At 36.0% G+C, this 24,055-nt stretch overlaps 1 protein-coding gene across 1 annotated transcript; it reads left to right on the top strand.

Moving 5' to 3' along the window:
• Nucleotides 1–152: 152 nt before the first annotated feature.
• Nucleotides 153–23,803, top strand: LOC127847654 (uncharacterized). Its single transcript, XM_052379707.1, has 5 exons — nucleotides 153–317; nucleotides 11,456–11,662; nucleotides 14,442–14,537; nucleotides 16,964–17,068; nucleotides 20,358–23,803. The coding sequence occupies exons 1-5, from the start codon at nucleotides 215–217 to the stop codon at nucleotides 20,528–20,530; spliced, it is 684 nt and encodes a 227-aa protein (XP_052235667.1). The 5' UTR covers nucleotides 153–214; the 3' UTR covers nucleotides 20,531–23,803.
• The last annotated feature ends 252 nt before the right edge of the window (nucleotides 23,804–24,055 follow it).

Below are 24,055 nucleotides of genomic sequence, written 5' to 3'. Positions count from 1 at the left end.
GCCACAGAAAAAAAAGAACACAACACAGGCTTAATATCGTAAGAAATTATATATTTTTCATTTCAATATATGTACAATTTAAAACAAAAATTAAATAGTTAGAATAATATAAATTGGTAAAGTTCAGATGGTAATGTGTTACCTACGTGTTCATTAATTTTTAGTGTCGTGTAGCCTATATTGCGATACCGGAAGTAGCTTTCGAGTGAGGAAAATGGAGTCGACAACTTTCGCTTTGGTTTTGTTGGTATTTATCAATGTAATTTTACCAGTAGACGCCTTGAACTCATTGACGAACATAAACAACGAGTTCAAAGGTAAGTAAAGTATTTTTTCACAACTTGTAACGCGAAAAGTTTTAAGAAAACTGTTAAAAACAGCAACTTTGTCCTTCAAACTGGATGTGATGATTCCTCTATTCCTAATCATGCTTTTGACACTGTTAAATTACGCGTAACGAGACTGCCGAGATTACGGGTTCGGGAGGGGGGCGGGGTTCTGACAGCTCTACAGTAGACACCTTACCTATCCGCTATATTGACTATAAATCGAATAAAAGAGATAAATTGCCGATTTATTACTAATAAAAACAATCATAATTTTTATTATAACGTTCAACGACCATCTTGAATCTTCTCGATAATAGTTCAGTATCATTGTAATAAACTAGTTGCAATAATCCAACTCCCAGCTATTGACCCTCCGGATATCCGGGTATGAGCTGTACGTATGTACTCATAAAAGCTCAGAGCATTCAAGAAGAACTACGTAATTAACTACCGGTACTGACAAAAATAATAAGATCATACCTTACTCATGTTACTGTACTGTGTGCTGAAGTGTCAGAAATTAAAACAACCCCAGACTTATAATTTTTGAGTGCAAGTTAATTTAAACACACCTACTAATTAAAAATAAACATGTTTTATTATATTAGCTCATTTTTCTAAATTTTCAGAAATAAAAACCAATTGGTACATGTATTTGCACATTTCAGTAAACATAAGACTACTTTATTGTTAAATTTATAAATTGTATAATAATCTATATATTTTTATTACTTCTGTTGAAAGCCTAACTTGTTGTGCTTTTAAAATACATACAAATCTCTTGTTGACAACTATAATAGTATTTAAGATCATTATTAAGCAAAAGTAAGTCCACAATTCCAAGCTTACCCCGGCCAGTTAAACAGGTAGAGTGCTGATCTCTGACTCACTCATGGGTTGGTAAGTTTAAGCTTCCACTCGGGTTCATCTCTTAGATATAATTACGACTTAGGCTACCCTGTCTGTTACCAAAATTGCAGTTGAGGGTCACCGGCATACATGTATCAAATACATTGTAACTATGTGCTGATGTTAAAATTTCCTGAAGATTCAACCACTGAGCAGGACTACTACGTAAACCCCATTTTATTAATGAAAAAAAAATAAATACTATTACCGGGTAGATGTATCCAAAAAGACAAACCAACTAGTACCTACTAGTACTATCATAAGGAACATCACCCATTAACCATCTATACTTCCAGGTCTTTTGGCTCTGCTACATCAACAAAAATAAGCTTTCGGTTAATGTTTTCTGTGTTAATCATAGAGATTACAGTTTATAATATTTCATCCCAACAACAAAATTTTACAATGATAGTATTCATTTAACAGTCAGGTTTTACTTCTATTAGGTTAAAAACTAAATAGTGAATCAGTTTTTGAGAGGAGCTTGTACCAAACACACACACAAGCTCCTGCACATACACTTAAATGAGAAAGTATTTGGACTGTCACAGTTATTGCTTGTTGGTTGGAATGTCTCAGACTTACCAGCATATACAAGCAGTCTTCACTTTAGCATTTTTGAACAACTAACGGCAGCCTGAATCTTTATGCTTTAATAGAACAGATAAAAATACCCACTAGCCCGACTATATGAATCAGGAAATTTTAATAGCCCAAATTTAATACATATCACTAGCTTCGAGCTGTCTGGCTAGGGGTTAGCGTCAAGACTGTAAGAGCAATAACGAGATGTAAACAGTCGTTAAACTGCTGGACAACTGACATCCTCAGTCGAGAGCCACCGATCACTGAATGTTTCGACCCATTAATCTTGATACATTCTCCTGGTGGTGGGTCCGCAGGGGTTGATCAATTCCCTACGTGTCAGTAGACGGCTGCCAGCTTCTCTCTTCTCTCCTTAGCCAAAGCCATCTCGATGCTCTCTTCGCTGCATCCCCAAGTCTGTTGACCGCTTGCTTTCTGTCTCTTCCTGTCAGGCCAAGTTTAGTGAAAAGTCTCCAGAGAGACTTTGACGGAAAGCCTCGGACGCCGACCTCCACTGGGAATAGCCATGTGTGCCACCCCTTCTCCTTGCATTCCCTCTGCAGATCAGCATATTTTGCCGTTTTCCTCTCCATTGCCTCATCACAGCGCGACTCCCAAGGAACTGTGAGTTCAACCATCACCAGACACTTGTCCTTTGCCGACCAGATCACCATGTCGGGGCGTTGTGTTGTCTGAACTACACTTGGGAAAACCAGCCTCCGTTTCAGGTCAACAACCATCTCCCATGACTGCGCACGATCTAGGATCGATGCTGCTTGCGACTGCGGCTTCTTGATGGTTTCCCCTTCCTTTACAAACTGCATCTTCCCGGTCTCTTTCACAGTCCTCTTCTTTCGCCTCTCCCTTTCCACTATGTCTGCCAGTTCTTAGAGGACCTTGTCGTGTCTCCACCTGTATCTTCCTTGTGTAAGGGCTGTCTGGCAAGTTGATAGTGTATGTTCTAGCGTGCCTATCTTTCCGCAAAGTTGGCAGGTTCGGTCGTCACGTTTTCCCCATCTGTGCAGGTTTGCTGGTGAAGGTAGCAGGTCGTAGACTGACCTGAGCAGGAAACTGATGCGCAGAGGTTCGCTACGCCAAATAACAAGTCAACAAGAATTCAACAATTCTTCATACATTGATACTTGTCTTCTTTTGAACAAATCTGCCATGACGGGTAGTTAATTGGGATAGCCCAACACACAACCAATTAAGGATGACTAAAATATTACAAAAAATATCATACCATATATACCATATAAGTTATATCTGCAAATTATTGGGAAATTATAATTGCTTCAACACAGAACCAGACCTCACTAAATCCACCCAGAGTTGTCTCCCTTAAAATAATGTCGCAATCTCAATAACTTTGTGCAGCCCTATAAGATCGTGTATTTTTTTATGACATAAACTTCTAAGCAACATTCGAACGCATGTGCCCGAAAACTGTTCACTTATGTAACGTGAGAATTTCCACAGCCAATAAGACAACAATCATGAGGAAAAAAAATAAATATGATATAAATTGACCGTTTTTCTGACCTCCTTCCCATAGACAATGTATAAAATCTTTCACCAGACGGACTCGGCCATGTTTGTCAATGTTTGATGTAAAATTTTGTAAGGGTAGTTTCACTAAGAGGCCCATCTCAAATTTTGTATTGTGCTCTCTGTTATGAGTACTTTGCATAACAATATAATTAAAGTTTGCTGTGTATGCGATAAATTTTACCCACCAAATGATGACACGAGACCATATGTTAAGATCGTGACCTGGGCTTATTTTGATAAATGTTCTTACTGCGTCCATTTGGGATTTTGTCACAAAACAACTGTCATTAGAATGGGTGACAGCTTTTTATGCCCTAATTGTGAATAGAATTTTATTTAGCTATTTTCCGTTAGTAAATACACTTTATCTAGACCTCTGAATACAGTTATGATAACTTATCACAGTTCATATTTTGTTTTTTTGAAAACCAGTTTTGTTTAAACCCAGGCTTTTTCCGCTCCATTTTGTGAAAACGCCACACTGGAATTTTGGGAATTTCGCGGCGTGAAAACCCCTATTTTGGGAAAAAAATTAATCGCAAAATTGGCTCAATTGGGAAAAATTATCGCATGTAAATAGTGTTTCTTATATTTCAAAGAAGCCGTTAACTGGTAAATAATGACTATTTGGATAACTTATTATTAAAATTTTACAAAATATTATGAACATGTGTGATAAGGGCAGGTTTTTTAATCTGAATTTGGGGAAAAGGCTTGGCTGTTTTTAGGTGAAAAAAATCGCGAGGAGCAATTGAGGAAAATAAGGAAAGTCTTAAATAATCATTAACATATTTTACAGTTTTTAAAGCAAATTCAAGGCAACAGATAATTTAATTATGCAATACTTTCTATTTTCTACACCGGATCAGGTCAACTTATATATTTTAAGGGTAAAAAAAAAAAAAAAAAAAAAAAAAAAATTTTTTTTTTTATTAATTGGGATTTTTTTTTCATTTGGGAAAAAAACAACCAGATTTGCATTGGGAATGGGGCCGAATTTCGGACCCGTGGCATGGGGCGGAAAAAGCCTGAAACCATTCTGTTCAATACAATTTATTCACGAAATATATCTAAAACAACACATATTTAATACAAGTAAACACATATTCACAAAAACATATATTGGTTACTATAAACACATCCCAGGACCTCGCTATGACGTCATCAAAATCAGTGCACGATCTTATAGGGTAATTCTGTGTGACGCAGACTACGATGTACTTGAATCATTAAAGGTACGCAACTCTATTATTATTATCTGAAAACCTACATATTTCACTCGTAATTTGTTAAAAAAATAATTAATAAAGTATATATCAAGTTTAGTTATTGTTAAATGATTTTTTCATGAAATATATGCCTTTGAAGTTTAAGGTGCACACACTTATAGGTGTAGAGGCTAATACATTAAAAAACACATTTTACGGATGCATTCCCAGCAAATCCATCAAACATCAGATAAATATCCTTACTTAAAAATATAGGAAATATACTGATTTGATGACCTGAGAAGTTGAAGCTTTTATCAAAGAGTCAATAACTCTCAGATTTTGCAGCCAAATGGTTCGCACGTATTTCTCAGTCAAAATATAGGGAATTTCTTGGATTACTTTGTTACTAAGCTGTAAGGTCTTTTCTCCCCCTGGTCTTTTCTCCCTCTTGGACATTTCTCCCCCTAGTCTTTTCTCCCCCTGGTCTTTTCTCCCCCTGTCTTTTCTCCCTCTTGGACATTTCTCCCCCTAGTCTTTTCTCCTCCTAATACCCTAGTCTTTTCTCCTCCCAGCATATTTCATACTGGGGGATTAATCTGCTACTTTTAACACCTCTATTGATAAACTTGATTAGTCACTGATTGAATTATCAATGTTAATTCAATTAGTGAGCAATCAAGCTCATCAATAGAGAAAGGAAGTTTTCTTCATTTTCATTATTTGTCAATGAAATAGTGTTTATGTCATTTCGACATTATAATGTTAAATTTATTAAAACAGTCTTTGCATTTAATTGAAATTGAGTATTTTTATGTTGTATCTTTTTTTTATGTCCCCCACTATAGTAGTGGGGGACATATTGTTTTTGCCCTGTCTGTTGGTTGGTTGGTCTGTTGGTTGGTTGGTCTGTTGGTTGGTTGGTTGGTTGGTCTGTAGGTTGGTTTGCGCCAACTTTAACATTTGCAATAACTTTTGCAATATTGAAGATAGCAACTTGATATTTGGCATGCATATGTATCTCATGGAGCTGCACATTTTGAGTGGTGAAAGGTCAAGGTCATCCTTCAAGGTCAAAGGTAAAATATATGGGTCAAAATCGCTCATTTAATGTACACTTTTGCAGTATTTCAAGATAGCAACCTGATATTTTGCATACATGTGTATCTCATGTAGCTGCACATTTTTAGAGGTGAAAGATCAAGGTCAAGGTCATCCTTCAAGGTCAGAGGTCAAAATTATGTGGACAAAATCGCTCATTTTATGAGTACTTTTGCAATATTAAAGATAGCAACTTGATATTTGGCATGCATGTGTATCTCATGGAGCTGCACATTTTGAGTGGTGAAAGGTGAAGGTCATCCTTCAAGGTCAGAGGTCAAATATATGTGGTCCATATCGCTTATTATATGAATACTTTTGCAATATTGAAGATAGCAACTTGATATTTGGCATGCATGTGTATCTCATGGAGCTGCACATTTTGAGTGGTGAAAGGTCAAGGTCAAGGTCATCCTTTAAGGTCAAATATATGGGTCAAAATTGCTCATGTAATGTCACTTCTTCAATATTGAAGCTAGCAAATTTATATTTGAAATGCATGTGTATCTCATGGAGCTGCACATTTTGAGTGGTGAAGTGTCAAATTCAAGGTCATCCTTCAAGGTCAAACGTCATATAGGGGGACATTGTGTTTCACAAACACATCTTGTTTTATATAATATTTAGATAAAATTGATACTACATAACCAGACTCAAATGTAAACAAAAAACTTATTTGCATTTCTGAAAAAAAATCCACTTGAGGACTTAAGTATATTTTTTTATTTTTGAACATTTAGACTTATAAGCCAATATCGGTAGTTAAAAATTATTAACAATAAAATAACTAAGAATTATATTTGAAAATAAATTCATACATTAATTTGAATTAAGTATGTACATTTATTTTAAACATATTCTAAGCTATTTTATTTACTAATGCCAAAGTTTTTATGTACAAAATGTAAAAAGTTACTAAATTATTGAAGTGAATTAATTTTTTTTCCAAGTTTACCTGCTTAAGATTTAGATCACACAATAAATGATAGCAAATTGAAATAAATTGCTAAAATAAGTGTGTGATTTAAATGTGTAGCAACCCAAATTTTGAATATTGATTATTAATTTTGAATTTAATATAAATATTTCCAAATTGTAAAATATAAAATTTTAAAATAATCATTAAGCAATGAAAGTCAAATCAAAATGAACTTGTTTCATGACACTGGGACTGGGCAGGATATGGACAGGATGTGGAAATGGTCAGGTGTGAATCCCTAAGACATTCTTGTAAAAAATTCTTGCATATATTACATGGGTGGAATGTGTCATCCATTGGAATGCGTTGTCCTTGATTATTTGAAAGAATGTGCCAATCAACATATTAGCTCATTTTTAACTGATCATAAAACATAAACAGAAACACAACACAATTAATAATTAATTTATTTTATTTATTTCAAATCATCAATTTTTATTCACTATATCATGGTATACATAAAAATAATTTTTAGTTTTGTAAAACATTTAATGGAAGTTTAAATATATGTTAAACAGAAACACAACACAATTACTAATTAATTTATTTTATTTCAAATCATCAATTTTTACTCATAATATAATGGTATACAGCAAAATCTATTTTAGTTTTGAAAAACATGTAATGAAAGTTTCAATAATTTTTTTTTGTAATAAATATTAATTAAAATGAATAAAAAAAACTATAAATGTGTCAAAATTGTTACAATAATATAATTTCAGAAGTTATATCTGCACCAAGACATTTTTGGATGAAATAATAATTTAAATAAAGAATAAACATATGAATGTTTAAAAATGTTATAATATCATCTTAGAAGTTAGATCTGTGCCAAGACATTTTTTTAATTAAATAATATTCTGTATTAAATTATAATTTAAATGAAGAAAAAATACGAAGAATTAAAAATTGTAATAATACAATTTTAGAAGTTAGATCTATACCAAGACATATTTTTAGTATTAAAAAGCATATGATATTATCAAAAATTAATTAATTAATAATAACACTACTCACTAATTACGCAATAACAACACCAACATTTATTGGTATAACTAAATTGCTCCTTCATTAACCATTCTTCAATCACATACTTCATTTTCTCCTACCTAAATATACAGATAATAAAAAAAGAAAAGTCTAGGCTTTGGGAGGAGAAAAGACCAGGGGAGAAACGTCCAGGGGGAGAAAAGACCGGAGATCGTTACTAATAAATGTCATGAAAATGTTATGATACATCCAGGTTTGTTATTCTACGAGTGAATGTAAACAAAACAGTTTTGTGTGTGCATGTGCGTATGTACCAGGCCTGTATTGGGGGTCAGTAAATGGAGTTGATTTTACACTGTACAAGAGTATTTTCCAGACATTTTTTATAATTTGTGTAAGTTGAAAGAAATTAAGAGTTAAAATAAAACTACTCTTTTATGAAACGTTATAATGACGTGAATGTATTTGTTTAACAATGCAATATGTTTTCTTCTGAGTGTATAAATAGAGTCGCAGTTTGTTTCAAATAGCAACATTGACCTGACTATCCATGTTCAATTTCTTCTCGAAAATTGATGCTACTCACCGCATTTAATAGACAGGAGATAATTTTTATGCTCCCCCAAAATTTATTTTTGGGGGAGCATATAGTCGCCGCTTCGTCTGTCCGTGCAAAATTTTTGTCAGGGCTATTTTTCAGCAACTAATGACCAGAATTTAAATATTAAAAAAAAAAGCTTGTGAACACTCTACAAGTCACATTTTTTGCCCAATCATCATGAAACTTGGGGAAATGTCGGATTGGTTTTATATATATCTCAGATGAGGTTGCAAATGGTCCCGATTAGTAAAAAAACAATGGGGCCAGGGGGGGGCAGTTTTCCTTATGTGACTAGAGGGAAACCTTGTGATCGAACACGGTAGAAGTCTAATTTTTTGCCTAATCATTCTGAAATTTAGTCAATACATTGGTTTATTGATTTCTCGGACTAGTTGGAAAATGGTTCAGATCGGTGAAACACACTTTTTAGCTCACCTGATTGCTCAGGTGAGGTTTTAGAATCGACCGCCATCCGTTTGTCCACATTTGGTTTGTAAACACTCTAGCATTCACACTTCTCAAGCATTCTTTATGAAAGATGCTGAAAGATCTCAGTCAAAATTGATGATTAGCAAAATCACATAATTAATGCCATAATTATTGCCCTTAGATTAGGGCTGTAATGATACATTCGAATTACTCGAATACGGCTGTGGACAAATTGTATTCGTTATTCACCACCTCCCGAACCGAATATTTGACGAATACAAACAACATGGTTTCGAGTTTGATGGTTTAATCATCTTATATTACCTTACAAATGAAGATTCATACAAGAAATCCCTATATTTAAATGTTCTTCTCCTTATTTCGGTGTTTTTCATCATGTTTACTCCACCCACTATTTTACACAGTGATATTATCAATAAAAATGGTGGGCACCGATTAAATATTTACAACATTGAATTGAAAAATCTTCTCCACTCCTCTCAGGTGAGCGAACTAGGGCCATGTTGGCCCTCTTGTTTTTAAATCTCAACATTTAGTTCCCATACAGCTCTATAATTTGAATCTAAGTTAATACAATATTGAACACACATACAAGATTTTGAAGCATTAAGCACAAACAACAGCAACACTAGTGACTATAAGTTTCCTAATTTGTTTTCCAACCCGTTCTCAAACTGGTGGAAAAAACACTGCATCAATAATGCTTCCTGCAAAGATTTTATACTTGGATGATGTCCTTGATAGTTATCAACACACCTTTGGACATTTGGCTCAACCCAATATGAGGTGTTTCATTGAAGATCAGTGTTGTTGTTTTTTTACCATTTTTGTAATAGGGTTAGTGTTTTGACCCAAATTGGGAAATAAGTGTTATTTGCTTACAAATGCTTCAAAAATGAGAACAAAAGTGTTTTAAATATTATATTCAATAAGGTGTAACTTGTCGAGATGGACTGGAGATGAGCTAAATCAGTTTTTGGAATTCTTTAATAGGGAATGTTTAGGTCTCATTTGGAAAAAATGTATACCGGTACTTTTTTCATTGGGCCTGATACTTTGAGGCCCTGATTTGTATGCCTCCTTTCGAAGAAAAGGGGGCATATAGTGATCGGACTGTCTATCTGTCTGTCTGTCCGTCTTTCCGTCACACTTTGCGTTTAGGTTTCGAAAAATGCTCATAACTTCTATGTCCTTTAAGATATAACCTTCATATTTGGTATGCATGTGTATATGGACAAGGCCTTTCCATAGGCACACAAATTTTGACCACTGTGACCTTGACCTAGAACTTAGGGTCCATGTTTAAGTTTCGAAATCTGCGTTTAGGTTTCTAAAAATGCTCATGACTTCTATGTCCCTTGAGATATAACCTTCATATTTGGTATGCATGTGTATATAGACAAGGCCTTTCCATGCACACACATTTTTTTACCCCTGTGACCTTGACCTTGAACTTAGGGTCCGCATTTAGGTTTCGAAATCTGCGTTTAGGTTTTGAAAAATACTCATAACTTCTATGTCCCTTGAGATATAACCTTCATATTTGGTATGCATGTGTATATGGACAAGGCCTTTCCATGCACACAAATTTTTTTACCCCTCTGACCTTGACCTTGAACTTAGGGTCCGAGTTTAGGTTTTGAAATCTGCGTCAGGGATCGACAAATTGTTTTTCAGCAACTTGCCCTGCAGGGCAAGTAGCTAAGAATTCCACTTGCCCTGCTGAAATATGTACTTGCCCTGCAATTTATTGAAAAAAAATCAGTAACTAATATGTTTTATTGTGATTTTCTATTGGGTATAAAATAGAACTGTTATTGTTAACTCATGAACTTCAATAAAGTTAATAATCTGTTTTAACACACTTTTAACTCTTTTTTTTTCATTTTAATAGCGCAGTGTGCAATAATCCACATCTGGTAAATTTTAAATCACAGATTAAACGCTGTTTTGTTTGGCAAAAATGTTTTAAAACTTGAATTTTAATCTTTTCGGCCAAAAATGCCACTCGCCATGCAGGACGAGCGCTGCCGTAGTATTAACTCGTCCGGAACCGATTTCTACTCGTCATTGCGAGCGGGCGAGTAGATTTGTCGATCCCTGTGCGTTTAGGTTTCGAAAAATGCTCATAACTTCTATGTCCCTTGAGATATAACCTTCATATTTGGTATGCATGTGTATATGGACAAGGCCTTTGCATACGCACACAAATTTTAACCCCTGTGACCTTGACCTTGAACTAAGGGTCCGCATTTAGGTTTCGAAATCTGCGTTTAGGTTTTGAAAAATGCTCATAACTTCTATGTCCCTTGAGATATAACCTTCATTTTGGTATGCATACGTATACGGACAAGGCCTTTCCATACGCACACAAATTTTGACCCCTGTGACCTTGAACTTAGGGTCCGCGTTTAGGTTTCGAAATCTGCGTTTAGGTTTCAAAAAAAGCTCATAACAATTATCAAGGGTTTATAGGGGGCATAAGTCATCCTATGGTGACAGCTCTTGTTAACCATAAATAAACACCACATTTCTCAAAGCTTTGATTCTTGCTTGTATGCTACAATAAAACTCAACAGAGCCACATCACCAGAACTAATTTTAACCTTCAGCTTGACATGGACCTAATTTTGGGACATAAGCTTGTTCTTATTGGCCAATAAGCCAGGGCTTCTTTTATGGGCATATGCCTTTATTTAACCCAATATCTTGTTTTGCTGAGAATTAAACATCATCCAATGAATCTTTGCAGTTGATTCCAAGAGAGTTGAAAACTTATTCAGCCAGAAAGTTTTAAGAGAGATTCAATCAGTCCGCGAAGGGGATGTGAACAAGTATGTGAGGAATTTCGAATCATTTCAAAGTGTGCAGGCCAATGGAAGCTCTTGCGTATGCAGTGGATACAACTGTGGTTGCTGTGCAGATCTTAAGTGGGATGTCATACATCTGGATGATACAGGCACTTATATGTTTATTTATTTCTTCTCTATAACATTTACTGGTTGCCAAATTATAATACGGTATGTAACACTCTACATTTTTGTCCATGTAAGGCTATTCGTTGAAGGAAAGTTAATGCAACTTTGTGTTATTTTTGTCCTCTGAAGTTATAGTTGGTAATTTGTCAATAAAGCTTTGATTGAAGAATTGCCACCTGTGGTTTGGCAGGCTAGCACAATTGGTAGAGATAATAAATCAGATGATTGAGGTTTTGATTCCCGACCCAACTACTTGTTAAGTGATTGGTCATTAAATTATTTGTGCATCCATTTTCCCTATACCTCACATTCAAATAGGCAGTTGTCACTTAATAGACTGCTGTGGTTTGAAAAACAACTGAAAAATCTGAAAAACAAAAAACAAAATAAAAGCCAGATGTATATGGTGAACTTTGAATGCTCCATCTTTAGTGTTTGAAAATAGTACTTGTGTTCTCACTTGTGGTGTTTTGTGTTTACCTTATCATTTTTTCAATGAAAAGCAGCATTGGCAGAAAACAAAATAGAGAAACTGTTTATTCTGCGCAGTCATTATTCTGTGAATGTGATCAGGTCAACTTTTAGGAAGACCTGGTAATCATTCTAACGGTCACATTTATAACTCAAACTTGATGAACAACTTTGTAAGAATGTAGATATTGACAATGTTGAGGCTGAGTTTGAATCTTATTGACACATGTTTAAAAACTAGGTCATATGGTCAAATCTTAGTAAAATTGTATTCTTCCTGCAGATGCCAGACTTATTACTTATTCTTGATGAAACTTGATAATAAAGTTTATCTTGACAATTTCTTGGCCAAGTTTGAATCTGGGTCAAGTGCATTAAAAAACTAGGGCACAAGGTCAAATCTTAGAAAAATCTTGTAACCACCTTAAAGGCTACATGTCATGTGTGACTGACTCAATCTTGATGATACCTGGTAAGATTTTTTATCAAGACACATAATGTAAGCTGAGTTTTATTTTGGGTCAAAACACTAGATCACAAGATAAGATCTTAGGAAACACCTGCTATCCCCAAAATGCCAGATTTGTTTCTCATTTGTAATGAAACATAGTCAGAATGTTTATCTGACAAACATGTAGGCCTTATTGGAATCTGGGTCACATTCATAAAAAACTAGAGCATCAGGTCAAATTTGAGACAAACCTGAAAAAAACTCTAGATGGCACTCTTTTTACTTAATTCTTATTAAACTTGGTGAGAATGTTTACCTGTACAGTATCTAGGTGGGGTTTAAATCTGGGTAAAGTGCATTAAAAACAAGAAAACCGTTTAATATCTTTTGAAAGAAGATAAAAACAAACATTTTTAGCTCGACTATTATATATGAAATATATATAGTGGAGCTATCCTACTCACCCCGGCGTTGCCGTTCCCGTGTCCGTTTGCGTGCAAATGTTAAAGTTTGCATATACCCCAAATATTTTCAATGTCCTTTGACATATTGCTTTCATATTTTGCGTCAGGGCCCTCACACTACTTTGGGGGAAGGGGTCCGCTGCCCTTAAGAGGGGGAATTTTCGCGGCATTTACCTTCTTAGGGCATTTTTTTACTTACTCTCTCATTATTTCATTTGTACATGTTTGCACTATAATTACTGTCTATATTCATTGCATTTTTCATAATTTAGTATGTTTGAAAAGATTAAATTGAAATAGAACTGAGATATAATATGAGACACATCTTACTATTAAAAAAAAAAAAAAAAAAAATTTTTTTTTTTTTTTTTTTTTTTAGGGGGAATTTTTCCCCCAAAAAGGGGAAAAAAGTATACTTTTCAGGTGGGGGACTGCCACCGAAATTCGGCGGCAGATTTGATAGATTGAGGGCCCTGTGCGTACTTGTTTAGGATCATAACCCCAACCTATAAACAAGAGAAGAAAATTGTATGAAGCATTTTACAGAATTAAGGCCCCTTTTATACTTAGAATATGTATATTATAATATTGATAAATCTATGTTAAAGTTTGCATACTTCCCCAAATATTTCCTGTTTCCCTTGACATATTGCTTTCATATTTTGCATACTTGTCAACAATCATGACCCCACACATATAAACAAGAGCAGACAACTGTATCAAGCATTTTGACAGAATTATTGCCCCTTTTATACTTAGAATATGCATATTATTGATTAATCTATGTTAAAGTTTGACAAAACAACACTTACCTTACATACGACAATGCATTCGACCCAAACCATCCCTCACGCTCCCCAGAACTCCCCCCAACCCCCCCCCCCCCCCAATTTTTTTTATATTATTTTTTCAAGATCATCTATTAAAATTTAATGATCACACGCCCAAATTATACCCCCCTCTCCCCCCAACTCCCCCCCCCCTGTCAATTTTTTTTTTCTTATTTTTGCAAGATCATCTATTAAATGATCACACACCCATATTATACCCCCCCCCCTTCTCCATGATGGCTTACGTTATACTGTCAAGCACTTGAATAGTCGAGCGCGCTGTCCTCTGACAGCTCTTGTAGTAATTTCTAAGCATATCAAGTTTGTTTTTTTATTCCCCACCAAAGGTTGAGGGATATAGTTTTGGTGTTGTCTGTTCGTCAGTCCGTCCGTCTGTCTGTCACAAAATTTTTATGGCTATATCTCAAAAACTATATTAGATTTCGACATTAAATTTAATAGGTGTGTAGATATAAATGAGGAAAAGGTGGGGGATATCAATTCAACGAATTTGCTTTTTAAAGGTATGATGTTTTGTTTCCAGTGTGCGTGAATGTGTCATATCTGCCTGCACCTGAGTATGGGATATCTGCTACTCTGACTGTGGATGGTAAAACCATCATCAACGAAACTGTGTCTGGTAAGTACTGGTTTGTGTTAAGTGAATAATCCAATGCACAGGAGACTATTTCAGGAACTTTTGTTAGTAAGCTAGGATTCACAAGCTAGTCTCTCAATCATCACAAGTTAACTTTTTGCACTTCAACAATTCTATGCTTTTTACCTTACTATCTGGTCTAAATTACTTAGTTTAACTAACATATTCACCAGACTTAATTGCCCATACCATCTATTTAATATTGTACTATTGTTTTAGAATAAATGCTATAACAACCGAACCTGTCATATCTGGAGCTCAGAATGTGACTGACTTGCCTATTTCAGCCCCCCCCCCCCCCTTAGTGTGTGGATGAACCTTACCATTTTGACTTCCTCTATTTGAGCCCCCTACCCCCACACGCCCTTTCCAGTGTGTGGATGTGCAGTATCTTTTTTTACTTCCTCTATTTCAGCCCATAACCCCCCTACCAACCCCTTTGTTTAGAAGTACCTTACCTTCTTGTCTTGCTCTATTTCAGCCCAACACCCTCCACCCCTGTGTTTGGATGTACCTCACCTTCTTGACTTGCTCTATTTTGTCCCGCAACCCCTGTGTTTGGATGTACCTAACCTTCTTTACTTGCACTATTTCAGCTTGCAACCCTCCACCTCAGTGTTTGGATGTACCTCACCTTCTTGACTTGCTCTATTTCAGCTTGCAACCCTCCACCTCAGTTTTTGGATGTACCTCACCTTCTTGACTTGCTCTATTTCAGTTTGCAACCCTCCACCCCTGTGTTTGGATGTACCTCACCTTCTTGACTTGCTCTATATCAGCTTGCAACCCTCCACCTCAGTGTTTGGATGTACCTCACCTTCTTGACTTGCTCTATTTCAGCTTGCAACCCTCCACCTCAGTTTTTGGATGTACCTCACCTTCTTGACTTGCTCTATTTCAGTTTGCAACCCTCCACCCCTGTGTTTGGATGTACCTCACCTTCTTGACTTGCTCTATATCAGCTTGCAACCCTCCACCTCAGTGTTTGGATGCACCTCACCTTCTTGACTTGCTCTATTTCAGCTTGCAATCCTCCACCTCTGTGTTTGGATGTACCTCACCTTCTTGACTTGCTCTATTTCAGCTTGCAACCCTCCACCTCTGTGTTTGGATGTACCTCACCTTCTTGACTTACTCTATTTCAGCTTGCAACCCTCCACCTCTGTGTTTGGATGTACCTCACCTTCTTGACTTACTCTATCTCTATTTCAGTTTGCAACCCTCCACCCCTGTGTTTGGATGTACCTCTGAGGCTCACCTTCTTGACTTGTTCTATTTCAGCTTGCAACCCTCCACCTCTGTGTTTGGATGCACCTCACCTTCTTGACTTGCTCTATTTCAGCTTGCAACCCTCCACCTCTGTGTTTGGATGTACCTCACCTTCTTGACTTACTCTATCTCTATTTCAGTTTGCAACCCTCCACCCCTGTGTTTGGATGTACCTCTGAGGCTCACCTTCTTGACTTGCTCTATTTCAGCTTGCCACCCTTCACCTCTGTGTTTGGATGCACCTCACCTTCTTGACTTGCTCTATTTCAGCTTGCAACTCTCCACCTCAGTGTTTGGATGCACCTCACCTTCTTGACTTGCTCTATTTCAGTTTGCAACCCTCCACCCCTGTGTTTGGATGTACCTCACCTTCTTGACTTGCTTTATTTCAGCTTGCAACACTCCACCTCTGTGTTTGGATGTACCTCACCTTCTTGACTTGCATTATTTCAGTTTGCAACCCTCCACCCCTGTGTTTGGATGTACCTCACTTTCTTGACTTCCTCTATTTCAGCTTGCAACCCTCCACCTCTGTGTTTGGATGTACCTCACCTTGTTGACTTGCTCTATTTCAGTTTGCAACCCTCCACCCCTGTGTTTGGATGCACCTCACCTTCTTGACTTGCTCTATTTCAGCTTGCAACCCTCCACCTCAGTGTTTGGATGTACCTCACCTTCTTGACTTGCTCTATTTCAGTTTGCAACCCTCCACCCCTGTGTTTGGATGTACCTCACCTTCTTGACTTGCCCTATTTCAGCTTGCAACCCTCCACCCCTGTTTGGATGTACCTCACCTTCTTGACTTCCTCTATTTCAGCTTGCAACCCTCCACCCCTGTGTTTGGATGTACCTCACCTTCTTGACTTCCTCTATTTCAGCTTGCAACCCTCCACCTCTGTGTTTGGATGTACCTCACCTTCTTGACTTGCTCTATTTCAGTTTGCAACCCTCCACCCCTGTGTTTGGATGTACCTTACCTTCTTGACTTTGTCTTTTTCAGCCCGGCCCAGCACCCCCACTCTACCCACCCCTGTGTGTGGATGTATACCTTCTTGACTTCGTCTATTTCAGCCCGCATCCCCACTTTACCCACCCCTGTGTGTGGATGAACCTAACCTTCTTGACTTCGTCTATTTCAGCCCGCAACCCACCACCCCTGTGTGTGGATGTTCCCTACCTAAAGGAGTATGCCAGTCTGTGTATCCGTCTCAGCCAGATCACAGTCACCCCCAGGTCCTTCAGTGGTATGCACGTTTTTTGTGTGTGTTTTCTTAACCTTTTTATTTTAGCTCGATTGCATAGAAAGCCTCAGGCCTATTTGAAATGCTCTCAAGTCTGTTTCCTGGGAAAAGAACCAGAACTTGGTGTCTATGGAGAAATATTAAGAACACTTTCACAGTGGGGATCAAACTTTTGACCTCCATATCACTAGGTGGAAACAGTATTCACTAAACCACTGCGGCATGCAGGGTTTGATTTATTCTTTTGATAAATGATATGCAATTCTAACAGACATGTTGTGATATAAATAAAAGTTAAGATCAAGCACTTTTTTCAGTTTGACATTAATTGTTGAATCTGAAAATAATCAAGTTTTATAATTATTGGGATATGTGCACAAATCATTTTTTGTTACAACACAGGTCGAGAACGTTGATCTTTAATACAATAATGGTGGCTACAAAATAATTACATGGCTTTTTTAATGCTTTGGAAATTAGCACAGCCCTAGATTTAGGGAATAATATACTAGCATAACCTTCCATTTTGGGAAAAATATACTTACATAGCCTTCCATTTTGGGAATAATATTCTGGCATAACCTTACATTTTGGGAATAATATACTTGCACAGCCTTCATTTTTGGGGTTAATACACCGTATTACCATGAAACCAATCATATTCATCTAACACTTATTTGTTGTGGATATTCATGGGTCCCCTTAACCATGACATCAAATATCCCATGAACGTTCAAGTCCGAAGTTTTATGTCAGTCATAAAAAGATCGGCAACTAAATGATAACATTTTGCCATAAGTTTTGCAATATTGAAGATAGCAACTTCATATTTTGCATGCATGTGTATCTCATGGAGCTGCACATTTTGAGTGGTGAAAGGTCAAGGTCATCATTCAAGGTCAAAGGTCAAATATATAGCTTCAAAGCGGCGCAGAAGGGGACATAGTGTTTCTGACAAACACATATCTTGTTTATTTTGAAATTGTGTACCAAGTGGTTGATTTTAGCTAACCTGAGCTCAAAGGGCTCAAGATGAGCTTTTGTGGTTAGACTATGTCTGCCGTCTGTTGTTGTGCATTTTTGAATTAAATTTCTTTCGCTATTGCTCTACTGTAGAGGCCACATATTAAAAATCATCTTGATAAAAATGTTCTCATTATTATCTTGACAGCATCTTTACTGATTAATATCTGGGTTAAGTGGTACCAACAACTAGATTACAGCTCAAATCTTAGAAAGGCCATATTTGTGAATCAATCTTGATGAAACTGAGACAGAATGTTTATCTTGACAATGTTTAGACAGAGTTCATATCTTGGTCATGTTAATCAAACAACAAGGTCAAAGATCAATTTTCACAAAAATCTTTTTAGCAATGTAGAATCTAGAGGCCACATTTAGGACTTAATCTTGATGAAACTTAGTAAAAATGCATATATAGACCATAAATGTTAAGTTGGAATCTGGATCATGTAGTTTCAAAAGTGAACCTTGAGTACTTAGGTGTGCTTTACATATGTGTACCAGGCCATCATAAGAGGGTGTAATCAGGTGACAAACAAGATGGTGACATCCATGCCTCGACTGTTTTTATCCCCTGCCATAGGCGGAGGGATATTGTTTTGGCGTTGTCCGTCCGTCCGGAGCCATATCTTTTAAGTGCTTTGGCGGATTTCATTGAAACTTGGTATGAGTATATATATGGATAAGAAGATGATGCATGTCAAATGACATTGTACACTATCTGTTAATAACAGAGTAATAGCCCTTTGTATCTTGAAAAAATGCTTTTTGTGTGACCGGAGCCATATCTTGGAAGTGCTTTGGGGAATTTCATTGAAACTTTGTATGAGTATATATATATGGATAAGAGAATGGCATTGTACAACATCTGTTAATAACGGAGTTATGGCCTTTTGTATTTTGAAAAAATGCTTTTTTGAGTGTCAAATATAACACTTTTGTGTCCAGAAGCATATTGGCAGGGGATATCAATTCAACAAATTTGCTTGTTTTCTTCTTTTTTATACCCTTTATTACTTTTATTAATTGTTAAAATGCCACTCATTTTCCAGCAATATCAGAAAGATATTGGGTTTCACTAAATATCAGCTCTGTCTAAGAAAATTCGCAGCAAGTAAAGTTGAGAAAAAAAGGGAATATTAATACAAAATAAAGCTAATCAGGTTTTTGCTGATATGGCTGGAAAGTGAGTGGCATTTAGAAAATTAATACAAGTAATAAAGGGCATAAAATGGCGAAAAATAACTGTCTTGGCATGGGCGTCGTCATCTTGTTTGTAATGTGATTACGCCCTCTGATCATGGCTCTGTTATTATGCCCCCCTTCGAAGAAGAGGGGGTATATTGCTTTGCTCATGTCCGTCTGTCGGTCCATCGGTCTGTCGGTCGGTCTGTCTGTCGGTCCGTCCACCAGGTGGTTGTCAGACGATAACTCAAGAACGCTTGGGCCTAGGATCATAAAACTTCATAGGCACATTGATCATGACTCGCAGATGACCCCTATTGATTTTGTGGTCACTAGGTCAAAGGTCAAGGTCACGGTGACCCGAAATAGTAAAATGGTTTTTGAATGATAACTCAAGAACACATACGCCTAGGATCATGAAACTTCATGGGTAGATTGATCATGACTTGCAGATGACCCCTATTGATTTTCAGGTCACTAGGTCAAAGGTCAAGGTCACGATGACCCGAAATAGTAAAATGGTTTCCGGATGATAACTCAAGAACAATTAGGCCTAGGATAATGAAACTTCATTGGTACATTGATCATGACTCGTCGATGACCCCTATTGATTTTGAGGTCACTAGGTGAAAGGTGAAGGTCACGGTGACCCGAAATAGTAAAATGGTTTTCGGATGATATCTCAAGAACGCATATGCCTAGGATCATGAAACTTCATCGGTAGATTGATCATGACTTGCAGATGACCCCTATTGATTTTGAGGTCACCAGGTCAAAGGTCAAGGTCACGATGACCCGAAATAGTAAAATGATTTTCGGATAATAACTCAAGAACGCTTTTGCCTAGGATCATGACACTTCATAGGTACATTGATTGTGACCCGCAGATGACCCCTATAGATTTTCAGGTCACTAGGTCAAAGGTCAAGGTCACAGTAACAAAAAACATATTCACACAATGGCTGTCACTACAACGGAGGGCCCATATGGGGGGCATGCATGTTTTACAAACAGCCCTTGTTTTAAATCACTTATACACAAATATTTGCAATTTCAAAGGTACAGTCCATCGTATCTTTTTCAGCATGCGCATCAATTGAGGCAGAGGTATTCAAAATCAAGGTCGAGGAGATAAATCTGGGATGTTTCACTATTCCTCCGAATGTCAAGGTCACCCAGGGGTCATCAGATGGTCCTCTCCTCTGGTCAAAGGGCAGCCTGAAGTCCGTGGATGCTCTCAAAGATGTTCCTTTCTGATCAGATAAAATGTTGTCCAAAAATGATGCTGAGTAAAGAACATTGTCAAAAGGGGTTTGAAGGTTGTTCGTTATATAAAGGAGGGAGAACACTTCAGTAATATTTAGTTTTTTTTCTGTGTTGTTTTTTAGATTATTTTCTTAACGTGTCTCTTTTCATGATAATTCAGATCTGGACTTGATATTTGTAAATAGTTATTACAATATAAATATTATTATGCCTGCTCTATTGTTGATGATTTTGGAAACGCTACCATCAAAACCAACAAGTGCCAAGATTCTGGTAGAACAACTTAAATTACAACAATTGCAGTTTTGTTTTTTTAACATGGCTTGTAATTTCAGAATTTATTTGCAAAAATAATGTCACCAAATTATGTTAACTTAAAAAAAAAGGCAATTTTTTTAAACAACATTTTGCGAATGATTGTATAATTCATTGCTATTTCATTAAACGTCTATAGTTCAATTAAGGTTGTTTTTATAACAAATTAATATTCAGGTGATATTTTAAGTGAAATAAATGGCACACTCTGACTTTACATGTAGTTTTTGATAAAATCCTGTCTGCCAAAGGCAAAAGATTATTGTTGTGCGTGTTTTGTTTACACATCAGGGTAATTATTAATACTTGTTTGAAATAACTGGTATGCATGAAAAATAGTAATTCAACTTGACCTCTTGATCAATGCTTTGCGTCTGAAGGAGGGCATGTAGGTAGTATCACTGCCTTTCTAGGGCTGGGTGTCTGGTGGGTGATCCGTATGACCAGATTAAGTTGCAGCTCTGTTACATTTACCTGCCTGGAAGGATTTTTTTATAAGTATGTGTATTATAATCCTGCATTACCAGACAATGCATTCTATGCGATGCCTATGCGCTTTGAAGAAAAGTAAAGGTCACAAAACAAGGTGAAAGTTATGAAGTTTTGTTTCTGTTCTGAGTTTTTGAATGTCTCTGAATTTTTTTTTTACAAGTTTTAATGAGTTCCCATGTGTCTATAGAGCTATCATGCTTCTTATTGAAATGTTAGATCTATATTCAAGTTCAAAGGCCAGGACTTTATGATGCTGCTATAAATGTGAAAGTTTAGTTCTATATTCAAGGTCAAAGGTCAGGACTTTATGATGATTCTATTTATGTGAAAGGTTAGGTCTATATTCAATGTCAAAGGTCATGACTTTATGTTGCTGCTATTAATGTCAGAAAATATTTTAATATGTCTGTGGATAATAATTCCCTTTCATGGTACCATATGTTGTGAACCACACAACTTCTGTGCTGTTTGTTTAAAGGTCAAGGTTAAAGTAAAGGTCACTATAAAATGTAACATTAAATAAAAAAAATTCTTTTCTGTAACTTCACTGCTATGGAGTTAATTAATATTACTTCTGATTGTTAATACCATACCCAAATTATGTGTCAGATACATTTACCAGAGTGAAGCCAAGGTCACAATTAAAGTCAAAGGTCATTGACTTTATTTTGTATCCTTTATTCTTTAGAGGGTATATACTACTTATGTGAATACATATTCCATAAGATGAGTGATGTGCAATTCTTATGCCCCTAGGTTAACAGCTAAAGTCAAGGTTATAATTCAATGTCAAGGGACTTGAGTTATCGTTTCAGCTTTTAAACCCCTGCCAAAGGCGAAGGGATATAGAATTGGCGTTTCGTGTCCGTCTGTCACAAACTTTTCAGGGCTTTATCTCAGAAACTCACTCAAATTGAAACTATATAAGATATCAACATGAAACTTCATGGGTGTATAGAAATCAATGACGAAATTTGGCAGGGATACCAATTCAATGAATTGCTTGTTAAATTAATAAAATTACATTTTGTACTGTTCGTCTTTGTACTCTGACATTCCTTGTTTCTATGATGTGAGTTACTTTTTTATTTAATTAATATTGCGGGTGTGCAGTGTTCTTATTAACCATTTGATGGTTTACTATTTGCCTTCAGATGGGCATTAAAATATATTTCTTTATCATGTTTTAGAAAAAAGATTATTTACTGTTAATTTTGAATTTATCATGTGTTTGAACATTTAGTTTTTCTCAAACTATAAGCATTTTGCTTGTGTACTTCATATTATTTTGCTCCTATACTTAATCATACATAAATACTGGTTTAATTTTAGTATATAATACAACAGACCAGATAGTGTCCCAGTAAATATTAAAACAGTTCAATAGTATTATGATATTTAAGTGCCAATTTTAAATATAAGCTGTTTTGTTGATGACTTTTTATGTTAGAAACGTTTTTTAATACTTTACCAGAACTTACATTTTTTTATTAACAGTCATACATATTTGTATTATAATTGCACAACATATTTATGCGAATCAAACGTAGTATATTATTATATTACATAAAAGTGCCTTTTAATAACTATCCTTTTATGTAAATAATTTCAAGATGAGCTTGTAGATGGTGAAAATATTCAGATGCTGTTTACACATTTTACATGAAGTCTTTAATTTATGTAATGCTCATTTAATACATATAAATATTTTTCTTGATTAAATATCAATACATGATTTGTTTAAATAAATTATCTTTTCTAATGTAATGAAAGTTTATATGTTTGCGTTTATCTCTGGCATTCCCGTTCCTGCATAATTTCCAATATGTTTTGTAAGTGACTTTACCGATATTATAATCTAATTAACCCTTTCAGTGCTGGAACCGAATTTTGAAGGCCTTTGCAAACAGTTTGGATCCAGATGAGACGCCACACAACGTGGCGTCTCATCAGGATCCAAACTGTTTGCTATTCTGATAGTATTCTTTAGAAAAAATGAAGAAAATGCTAATTTAAGAAATTCAGCAGATGACATTTTAGCAGACGACAAATTTCCCAGCATGCAAAGGGTTAAACAGACGAGCATTATATGGCTGTTTGGTACATGTAGTTCACACATGTTTGCTTCGTAACAGAATTTGTCTTTGAAAAGAGCATTTAGCCTAAGTGTATTTAGCATTATTGGTATGCATATTCTATTACCATTATTGAACAAATTCATAGATTAATCGTTGTTTAAAGGCATTACATGAATAGTTTTGAGCACCATAAAACGAAAGCCGATTCAGTACTAAACAATGACTAAACGTTATAGATCCTTTTTTTCAAATCTACTAATGCATCTATACACCTATCTTACAGCTACTGCTCTGGATCTTTTGTTAACCTGATTCATTTAAGATGCTGTGATTAAAATATTGATGGTTATGAGTTTGAAATAAAGCTTTGTGTAGCGTGCATTAGGGTGGTTTCTATTGTATCATCGTTGCTCAACAGCATTTGGGCCGATGTGTATCTTAAAGCGCCTAATGATTAATATTATTTTTATTAGCTCATCTATTTTTTGAAAAAAAATTATGAGCTATTGTCATCACCTTGGCGTCGGCGTCGGCGTCTGCGTCGGCGTCTGCGTCGGCGTCGGCGTCTGCGTCGGCGTCGGCGTCCGGTTAAGTTTTGCGTTTAGGTCCACTTTTCTCAGAAAGTATCAAT

Source organism: Dreissena polymorpha, chromosome 10, assembly GCF_020536995.1.
Source record: "Dreissena polymorpha isolate Duluth1 chromosome 10, UMN_Dpol_1.0, whole genome shotgun sequence".
Lineage (NCBI taxonomy): Eukaryota > Metazoa > Mollusca > Bivalvia > Myida > Dreissenidae > Dreissena > Dreissena polymorpha.
The sequence above is the reverse complement of the archived record's forward strand: the minus strand, read 5'-3'. Positions and strand labels throughout refer to the sequence as shown.